This window comes from Pseudophryne corroboree, chromosome 1 (assembly GCF_028390025.1).
Source record: "Pseudophryne corroboree isolate aPseCor3 chromosome 1, aPseCor3.hap2, whole genome shotgun sequence".
Lineage (NCBI taxonomy): Eukaryota > Metazoa > Chordata > Amphibia > Anura > Myobatrachidae > Pseudophryne > Pseudophryne corroboree.
The window spans coordinates 579,384,534-579,395,519 of NC_086444.1; the positions used below are offsets into that span (position 1 = coordinate 579,384,534).

At 45.3% G+C, this 10,986-nt stretch overlaps 1 protein-coding gene across 1 annotated transcript in view; it reads left to right on the plus strand.

The window, feature by feature from the left end:
* The window catches only part of SVEP1 (sushi, von Willebrand factor type A, EGF and pentraxin domain containing 1), a 598,519-nt gene that overhangs the window by 192,068 nt on the left and 395,465 nt on the right, over window positions 1-10,986 (plus strand). The window contains exon 3 of the mRNA XM_063914219.1: window positions 7,526-7,702. Within this exon, the coding sequence (XP_063770289.1) occupies window positions 7,526-7,702 (177 nt within the window). The remainder of the gene's footprint in view (window positions 1-7,525; window positions 7,703-10,986) is intronic.

Here is a 10,986-nt window from a genome sequence, read left to right on the forward strand (position 1 = left end):
TCAACACGCTGCAAGACGGTTGACGACATGAGATGGCCGGCGGACAAATTAGTACCGGTCCAGGCGTCTCAGACACCGTCAGGGGCTTGTAAAAACGCCCATTTACCTCAGTCGGTCGACAGACACAGACATGGACACTGACCCCAGTGTCGACGGTGAAGAAACATACGTAATTTTCCTTTAGGGCCACGAGTTACATGTTAAGGGCAATGAAGGAGCTGTTACATATTTCTGATACTACAAGTACCACAAATAAGGGTATTTTGTAGGGTGTGAATAAACTACTTGTAGTTTTGCCTGAATCAGATAAATTAAATGAAGTGTGTGATGATACGTGAGGTTCCTCCGATAGAAAGTTATGGGCGGTATACCCTTTCCCGCCAGAAGTAAGGGCGAGTTGGGAAACACACCTTAGGGTGGATAAGGCGCTCACACGCTTATAAAAACATGGCGTTACCGTCTCTAGATACGGCCGCCCTCAAGAAGCCAGCTGATAGGAAGCTGAAAAATATCATGACAGTATATACACACATACTGGTGTTATACTACGACCAGCAATCGCCTCAGCCTGGATGTGCAGCGCTGAGGGGGCTTGGTCGGATTTCCTGACTGAAAATTTTGATACCCTTGACAGGGACAAGATTTTATTGACTATAGAGCATTTTAAGGATGCATTTCTATATATGCGTGATGCGCAGAGGGATATTTGCATTCTGGCATCAAGAGTAAATGTGATTTACATATTTGCCAGACGAAGACACGACAGTGGTCAGGTGAGGCAGATTCCAGACGGCATGTGGAAGTATTGCCGTATAAAGGGGCGGTCCATCGGACCTGGTGGCCATGGCAACAGCTGAAAAATCCACTTTTTGTTACCCCGAATCACATATCGGCAAAAAAGGACACAGTCTTTTCAGTCTCAGTCTTTTCGTCCCCATAGGGGCAGGCGGGCAAAGGCCAGTCATATCTGCCCAGGGGTAGAGGAAAGGGAAGAAGACTGCAGCAAGCAGCCCATTCCCAGGAACAGAAGCCCCTCACAGCTTCTGCCAAGTCCGCAGCATAACGCTGGGGCCGTACAAGCGGACTCAGGTGCGGTAGGGGGTCATCTCAAGAGTTTCAGTACGCAGGGGGCTCACTCGCAAGGGAACTCCGGGATCCTACATGTAGTATCCCAGGTGTACATTGGAAATTCGAGACATCTCCCCCTCACACAATTCACAGGCTGTATTCCCAGCAGGTGATAATCAAAGTACCCCTCTTACAACATGGAAGGGGGTAGTATTCCACACTATATTGTGGTACTGAAGCCAACCGGCTCGGTGAGATCTGAAATATTTGAACACTTACATACAAGCGTTCAAATCAAGATGGAGTCACTCAGAGCAGTGATAGCGAACCAGGAAGAAGGGGACGATATGGTGTCACTGGATATCAGGGACGCTTACCTACAGGTCCAAATTTGCCCTTCTCACCAAGGGTACTTCAGGTTCCTGGTACAGAACTGTCACTATCAGTTCAGACGCTGCCGTTTGGGTTGTCCACGGCGCCCCGGGTCTTTACCAAGGTAATGGCCGGAATGATGATTTTTCTTAAAAGGAAACATGGACGCTTTCCTGATAAGGGCAAGGTCCAGAGAACAGTTGGAGGTCGGAGTAGCACTATCTTAAGTAGTTCTACGTCAGCACGAGTGGATTCTAAATATTCCAAAATCGCAGCTTTTTCCGATGACACGTCTACTGTTCATAGGGATGATTCTGGACACAGTCCAGAAAAACGTGTTTCTCCCAGTGGAGAAAGCCAGGGAGTTCTCCGAGCTAATCGGGATCCTCCTAAAACCAGGAAAAGTGTCAGTGCATCATTGCACAAGAGTCCTGGTAAAAATGGTGGCTTATTACGAAGCAATTCCATTCGGCAGATTTCCCGCAAGAACTCTTCGGTGGGATCTGCTGGACAAATGGTCCGGATCGCATCCTCAGATGCATCAGCGGATAACCCTATATCCAAGGACAAGGGTGTCTCTCCTGTGGTGATTACAGAGTGCTCATCTTCTAGAGGGCCGCAGATTTGGCATTCAGGATTGGATGCCGGTGACCACGGAGGCCAGCCTGAGAGGCTGGAGAACAGTCACACAGGGAAAAAAATTTCCAGGGAAGTGTGATTAAGTCTGGAGAATTCTCTCTGCATAAATAAGCTTAGAGCAAATTTATAAGGCTCTAAACTTAGCAAGACCTCTGCTTCAAGGTCAGCCGGTATTGATCCAGTGGGATAACATCACGGCAGTCGCCCACGTAAACAGAAAGGGCGGCACAAGAAGCAGGAGGGCAGTGACAAAACTGCAAGGATTTTTCGCTAGGCGGAAAATCATGTGATAGCACTGTCAGCAGTGTTCTTTCCGGGAGTGGACGACAGGGAAGCAGACTTCCTCAGCAGGCATGACCTCCACCCGGGAGAGTGGAAACTTCATAGGGAAGTTTTTCAGCATGATTGTGGACCGTTGGCAAAGACCAAAGGTGGACATGATAGCGTCCCGCCCGAAAAACGGGACAGGTATTCCGCCAGGTCATGAGACCTTCAGGCGATAGCTGTGGATGTTCTGGTAACACCGTGGGTGTACCAGTCAGTGTATGGGTTCCCTCCTCTGTTTCTCATAACCAAGGTATTGAGAATTATAAGACATAGAGGAGTATGAACTATACTAGTGGCTCCGGATGGGCCAAGAGGGACTTTGTACCCGGAGCTTCAAGAGATGCTCACAGAGGACTAAGGGCCTGGGGAGCTAAGAAGGGACTTGCTTCAGCAAGTACCATGTCTTTTCCAAGAATTACCGCGGCTGCGTTTGACGGCATGGCGGTTGAATACCGGATTCTGAAGGGAAAAAGGCATTCCATAAGAGGTCATACCTACCTTGGTCAAAGCCAGGAAGGAGGTGACCGCACAACGTCATCACCACATGTGGTGAAAATATGTTGCGTGGGTAAGGCCAGGAAGGCTCCACGAAGGAAATTCAACTAGGTCGATTCTGCACTTCCTGAAAACAGGAGTGTTTTGAGTCTCAAATTGGGGTTCATTAAGATTTAAATTTCGGCCCTGTAGATTTTCTTCCAGAAAAAATTGACTTCAGTTCCTGAAGTCCAGATTGTAAAGGGTGTATTCCATATACAGTTCTTTTGTGCCTCTAGGGGCACCGTGAGATCTCAACATAGTGTTGGGATTCCTTAAAATCATATTGGTTTGAACCGCTCAAATCTGTGGATTTGAAATATCTCACATGGAAAGTGACCATGCTGTTGACCAATATCTCACATGGAAAGTGACCATGTTGTTAGTCCTGGCCTCGGCCAGGCGATTGTCAAAAAGAATGGGCGGTTTTGTTTTACAAAAGCCCATATTAGAATTTTCCATTTGAACAGGGCAGAACTGGGACTCGTCTCCAGTTTCTTCCTAAAGGGGTGTCAGCGTTGTCACCTGAAACAACCTATTGTGGTGCCTGCGGCTACTGGGGACTTGGAGGACTCCAAGTTACTAGACGTTGTCAGGGCCCTAAAAATATATATATATATATATATATATATAGTTAGGACGGCTGGAGTCAGAAAGTCTGACTTGCTGTTTATATTGTATGCACCCAACAAGCTGGGTGCTCCTGCTTCTAAGCAGTCTATTGCACGCTAGATTTGTAGTACAATTCAGCTTGCACATTCTGTGGCAGGCCTGCCACAGCCGAAATATGTAGATGCCCATTCCACAAGGAAGGTGGCCTCATCCTGGGCGGCTGCCCGAGGAGTCTCGGCATTATAACTTTGCCGAGCAGCTACGTGGTCAGGGGAGAACACGTTTGTAAAATTTTACAAATTTGATACTCTGGCTAAAGAGGACCTGGAGTTCTCTCATTCGGTGCTGCAGAGTCATCCGCACTCTCCCGCCCGTTTGGGAGCTTTGGTATAATCCCCATGGTCCTGACGGAGTCCCCAGCATCCACTAGGACGTTAGAGAAAATAAGAATTTACTTACCGATAATTCTATTTCTCGTAGTCCGTAGTGGATGCTGGGCGCCCATCCCAAGTGCGGATTGTCTGCAATGCTTGTACATAGTTATTGTTACAAAAATCGGGTTATTACTATTGTTGTGAGCCATTTTTTCAGAGGCTACTTCGTTTTGTTATCATACTGTTAACTGGGTTCAGATCACAAGTTGTACGGTGTGATTGGTGTGGCTGGTATGAGTCTTACCCGGGATTCAAGATCCTTCCTTATTGTGTACGCTCGTCCGGGCACAGTACCTAACTGAGGCTTGGAGGAGGGTCATAGGGGGAGGAGCCAGTACACACCATGTGACCTAAAAAGCTTTTTAGATGTGCCCTGTCTCCTGCGGAGCCCGCTATTCCCCATGGTCCTGACGGAGTCCCCAGCATCCACTACGGACTACGAGAAATAGAATTATCGGTAAGTAAATTCTTATTTTATATACCACATGGGGATTTGTGTAGGGGCGTAAGGTCATCTCAGCCGCCTGAAGGCAAGTTATCATTTGGTGCCCCTTTTAAAAAAAAAAGGAAAACAAACATCATTGGCCAATGGGTCAGGGTCAGTCTCACGAGATTCAGCCACCTGCAGCATGCAGAATCAACATTTACCGGTACCAGGCAGGAGGCGTCCAGTCCTCTATTTTAGGTGTTAGCAGGACTTCTGGGACAGAGCCGATTCACTCTGCAGCAGCAGCAGGTGCGCCACATAGCTCCATTGGAAGAGTAGCGTCACACTTGAATCCCGCTGTGAACCACACAGGTGCAGCTGTACATGCAGGTGTCCCTTTAGGACTTGGAGCCCGGAGGCAGGCATGTACATTGCCCTGGATTTGTGTGCTATAGCTGTGGGGCAAGGATGCTAATCAGAGCTGTGGCATGCACTGGGGACTTATATGACTAGCCTTTTCCATGCATCCCACTATGCAACATTGTTTGATTGCGAGGGAAGTACAAATTCTATGCCCTCAGTACACCACAATCCTGTTTGATGCATAAGCCTGAAACTACAGTATCTATTGATTGTGCAGCATCTAACACCAGGGCTGTAACTAGGATGGTGCAGCTGGTGCTGGTGCACAAAGCACAGGATGCACTGGGAACAGAACCGGCTGCCATTGTAATCTCTATTTGCCATGCCTCTGCTGCTATGTTTATTAGTAGCAGTGCGTCTGGCTCCTTCACTTCACCTATGCCTGACTCACATTTTTTCGCCTCCCCTACGCCCCGTCTGTAGGGAGAGATGTCATGACGTCTCCACACTCAAAGAGTGGCGCGCAGCATCCTTAGAATCAGTGAGGAGCTTTGCTTGTTGTGGTCCAGACACACTAAGAATGTGTTAGACATTGTGACATTGTCAATAAGTGAGTGCTGCATATAGGAGAAAGAGCCCCAAGGGGAGCGGGAAGGTACATTACTACTGTGTGGCATAATGTGTAAGGAGCATTACTACTGTGGGCATAATGTGCAAGGGGCACTACCACTGTGTAGCATAATGTAAGGGGCACTGCTATTGTGGGTGTAATGTGCAAGGGGCACTACTACTGTGGACATAATGTGTAAGGGGCACTACTACTGCGTGGCATAAGGTGTAAGGGGCACTATTGATGTGTGGTAATAATATGTAAGGGGCACTACTTCTGGGTGGCATAATGAGTAAGGGGCACTATTACTGTGTGGGCATAATGTGCTAGGGGCACTGCTACCATGGGCATATTGTTTAAGGGGCATGACTACTGTGGGCATAATGTGTAAGGGACACTACTACCATTTGTGAGGATACAGATTCTCTGATCACTCAGGTAAACAGTTTAGTAATATGGCAAATGCCCTTTATTGTAAATATACACACAAAGTACACAATAATGGGGGTAATTCCAAGTTGATCGCAGCAGGAAATTTTTTAGCAGTTGGGCAAAACCATATGCACTGCAGGGGGGGCAGATATAACATGTGCAGAGAGAGTTAGATTTGGGTGGGTTATTTTGTTTCTGTGCAGGGTAAATACTGGCTGGTTTATTTTTACACTGCAATTTAGATTGCAGATTGAACTCACCACACCCAAATCTATCTCTCTCTGCACATGTTATATCTGTCCCCCCTGCACTGCACATGGTTTTGCCCAACTGCTAAAAAATTTCTTGCTGCGATCAACTTGGAATTACCCCCAATATTAACAATTGCAAGCCAGGATGGTATCTTACATACTAGGTCCCCACAGTAGTGTAGGATTACAGATGCCCGCTTACTCCTGTTGTTACACGCCGGCAGTATTCCTGTATCTCCTGCCCTGGGATACCATCTCACACAGTGTCCTTCTCCACGGATTCTGGCCACTGACGGCACCGCAATGCCTAGTCAGCACCTGCACTTCAGAATTACATCCACTCTCTGAACTTCTGTGCAGATCTCTCCCCCACCAGTAGAGATCACTGCTCTTTTTATACTCTACCCTGTCTATTCATAACACAAGCATCTCAGTCAGGTCACAGAGGAGTGGAGACGAGGTACACAATGGGGTGTAAAGGATCAGATTACCTGCAGGCCCATACATTACCTGTTTACAATTTAACATACTCATTCTAATCACATCTGATTGCACTGTCAGGGGTCTTAGAATAATGGACATATTTAACTATATTAAATAACACTCTGGCCTAGAATTATTCCGTTAACAATTACATTGAACACAGTATAACCAAATAATCTACATATTCCAAATATAACAGATAAAATACAACTGTACAATATCATAATAACACAATACAATACAATATTGCCTAGCATATAACTAATAACATATCGGCAATTAGTGGAGTCCATGGGTAGTACCAGGGCTAGGAAAGTAACCGCGTGTCTTTTACCACTGTGCGACACGGCGTGCAGGCTGTGTCGTCACATTACCACCCCCTACTTTATAGCCCTGTGTCCTGGGTACCCTAAGCTTGCTGAGAGCAGTGGCGCTCTCCTCCATCAAACAGTCTGGGCCCTGTCATAATAGTATTGGTTGTAATATGTAATGGGCATTACTACTGTGGGCATAATGTGTAATGGGCACTACTATTATGTGAGCATACTGTGCAAGGGGCACTATTACTGTGTGGCATAATGTGCAAGGGACACTACTACTGTGTTGGCATAATGTGTAAGGAGCACTACTGTGTGGCATAATTTGTATAAGGGGTAATACTGTGTAGCGTAATGTGAATAAGGGCTCTACTGTGTGGTATAATGTATTTTAAGGGTACTACTGTGTGGCAGTGTATAAGGGGTACTAATGTGTGGTGTAATTTCAATAAGGGGCACTACTGTGTGGTTTTATGTGAATAAGACACAGTACTATGTGGCCATACCCCTTCCACCCAAGACCACACCTTTTTTTCCATGGGGGGTAAAATGACCCTATGGTCTATGATCAGAGATCTCCAGATCTAAATATGCTGAACTGTGAAAAAAAACCATAATGTAATTGTCGTGTTTTTTTTTTACTATTATGTGCACAGATCTACCCTCTGGTAGTTACATTCAAGAGGACATTTCTCATTGCGCTTATCTTTGTGAGGCCGGAAAAGACTGCTGTGATGTTATGGCAAGCTGCAAGTGTGGTACTCACACTGGCCAATATGAATGCATCTGTGAGAAAGGATACTATGGGAAAGGGCTGCAGTATGAATGTACAGGTAAGGATCACTGATTATTGCTCTTTGAAAATTGAATAAACATTTTCTTTGACAATTTATATTTATTATAGTGACTTTTATCAAGATGAATGTTTCAGCAATACTCATTTTTTCTTCTTCTTATCTATGACTCGATCACTCTTAGTATCCTTCTATTCTGCTGTAGAAAGACTCATTCACATGTGGGTATTTCACTTATGTGTGATCCATTACACTCACATGGAGAGCACACAGTACTGATACAAGAGCATATTCAGTGTGAGATAGGTAATACATATGCCATGCTCTGGAAAATGGTGTATCTAACATCGTCTCATGTATTTTAAGTGCAGTAGTCTGCCGGGGCAAGCACAGGGGAAAAAGGGTGGGGGTGGGGGTTATATATATATATATATATATATATATATACACACACACACACACACACACACACACACACACACACTTACCATGCAGCTGCAGAATGTAAATGAGGATGAAACCAGGCACCATGTCATTAGGCACCTCCCCCTAGCAGCAAAATTCTGCGATTTGTGGGTCAATAGGGAAAGGGTGGGGCCAAAATGACACACTTCTAATGAAAATGTTTTCTTTCACGTGTGTGTGTGTGTGTATTATATATATATATATATATATATATATATAAATACAGTATACTAGAATCCACAGCTCTCATACATCTGCAGTGCCAGTGGTATTGTGATATTGTGACCACGCCATTTAAATAAAATAAATATATATGTATATATGGAATACAGACGTATTACCGGTGGCCGGGATATCGGCCACCAGTATCCAGGCAGCGGGGCGAGTCCTACAAATCCCCTTGCGGGCACAGTGGCTCACTGGACTCGCCAAAGGTTATATTCTCCCTCTATGGGTGTGGCGGACACCCATCGAGGAAGAAGAGCCTGTGGCGCTGGGATTCCGGTGGCGGAATTTTACCGCCTGTTGGGATTCCGGCATCTGCATTGTGAATGCTGGGATCCCGACAGGCAGTCCAGTGATTGCCTCCCATGTATGTGTGTATATATATATATATATATATATATATATATGTATAGATTTATATAGATAAACCCACGGATAGCACTCGCTGGACTTGGATACACATAACGGACCGTGTCCATGCATTTATTTCAAGTCCAGCGAATGCCATCCGTGGGTTTATCTACATGCTTTTTCTTTGATGCAGCACCGTGGCAAGTTTTCAATTTTGGACTTATGTGAGTGCTGTCTATAGGAATTTATATATATATATATATATATATATATATATATATATATATATATATATAAGAACAGTGATTACGGTGATGCGCTCCTTCTTAAATGTATCTGTATATTTACTGGTTAGGATAATACACTCCGCAAGAGCTCAGGTAGTGTTTCCAACACTTATACCATAGATTACTCTATGGGCGGCAGCTCAGTTCCTTATATATCACTTGGTGTGTGTTTGTTTTGGGTAAACTGTAGAGACAGTGGGGGAGGGAACAAGTTCCTAATAGTGTAGTATCTTTGGATTCAGTGGCAACACACATACGTAATATAGGTGATACCCGTACCAGATTCTCCTAATGTGATAAGCCAGTAGTCAGATCTTTACTGAAACAGCTTCCACATCACATATCCAATCTCGGATAAAAAAACAAGAAGGCACGAAAATTGTGTAATATGGTTACAAAAAAAGTGGGCAGTAAGAGAAACAGTTGTCTGTGTACCTTATAATAATGATATGTTAACTATGTTCCAAAGTTACAGATCTTCACGAACAATGTTCCGTTGTTTGAAAAAAAATATTATTTAAAAAAAACAACGTAAGATTTCTGTTTCTTTTTTTTTTCACTAAAATCATTTTGGATAAGGTTAAATTCATGTTCTTCACCTAATTCACTCGTAAAAAAAAGATAATTTCTGAGCTTTTTTTGGGGGAAAAAAATGTCAGTTAAGTGGTTAATAATATGATGCCTGCTCTTGGGAGGTGGGGTTCTGGGTACACATAAAACCCCCCTTTGTGCACAAGTGGTCAATTTGCAAATTAGGTCTATTACATAGAAACATGCACACTGAAATAAGGTGTATTACATAGAAACATGCACACTGAAATTAGGTGTATTACATAGAAACATGCACACTGAAATAAGGTGTATTACATAGAAACATGCACACTGAAATAAGGTGTATTACATAGAAACATGCACACTGAAATAAGGTGTATTCAGAGCTGGATTAAGGCTTCAGGGGGCCCGGAGTACTTACGACAGGGGGGCCTTAAGAGCTAAAATTAAAACCATAATTTCTTTAATCACTACAAAGTATTATATATATATATATATATATATATATATATATACACACACACACACACACACACGCATATATGTCTATATTATACTATACTGTATAGATAGATAGATAGATACAGTGGTTAAAGTGGGCTGGAACGGGACGGAACTGCGTTCCGTCACCTCTAATTGCAGGCGGAACCAGTTCCGCCTCCGCCTGGCCACAGCATCATGTCCCTGTTCCATTATAAAGGTGGCAGCGGCTGCCAGCCAATCACGGCTCGCGGACCGGCTGCAGCACCAAGTAGAAGTAGATGAGGCTTTTTCAAAATCTGGCGTGAGCCAATCACGGCTCGCAGACCGCCAGCCAATGAAAAGCTGCCAAGTGGCAGCTTCTCATTAGCTGACGGTCCAGGAGCCGTGAATGGCGCTCAGCCGGCGCCAGGTTCAAAGTGCCCACTGCCCTCACTCCCCCCCTCTGCCGCAGCCACAGCCGCCGGAGTGTGACTGAGCCGCGGGCTGTAACGCCCGATCCCCCCGATCCCCCCCCCCCCCCCCCCCCGCAAATAGACTGTGCGGCAGCTGCCTCCACTAACTGAGGAGAGGACGGAGGCAGGCTGGCTGAATGTACGGGGAGCAACAGTAGCTGCAGAGAAAGTTGCAGCTCCTCCCAGGCAGACCTCCCATGTGACAGAGCTGGCCGGCCGGGTGAGGCAGGACGGAAATGTTTGCAGTGAACTGTACTGCAGTTGAGCACAGGTATTTGTTTTAAGTGTAGGGGGGGGCTTAGTTGGCCGGGTGAGGAACCCACTGCCCTGGTGTTTGGAAGGGGGAGGGGGGAGGGGGGGGTGCTATGTGTTTATAAGCTACGTGTGTATCATGTGCTGTGTGCATGTATCCTATGTGTGTATCATGTGCTGTGTGCATGTATCCTATGTGTGTATCATGTGCTGTGTGCATGTATCCTATGTGTGTATCATGTGCTGCGTGCATGTA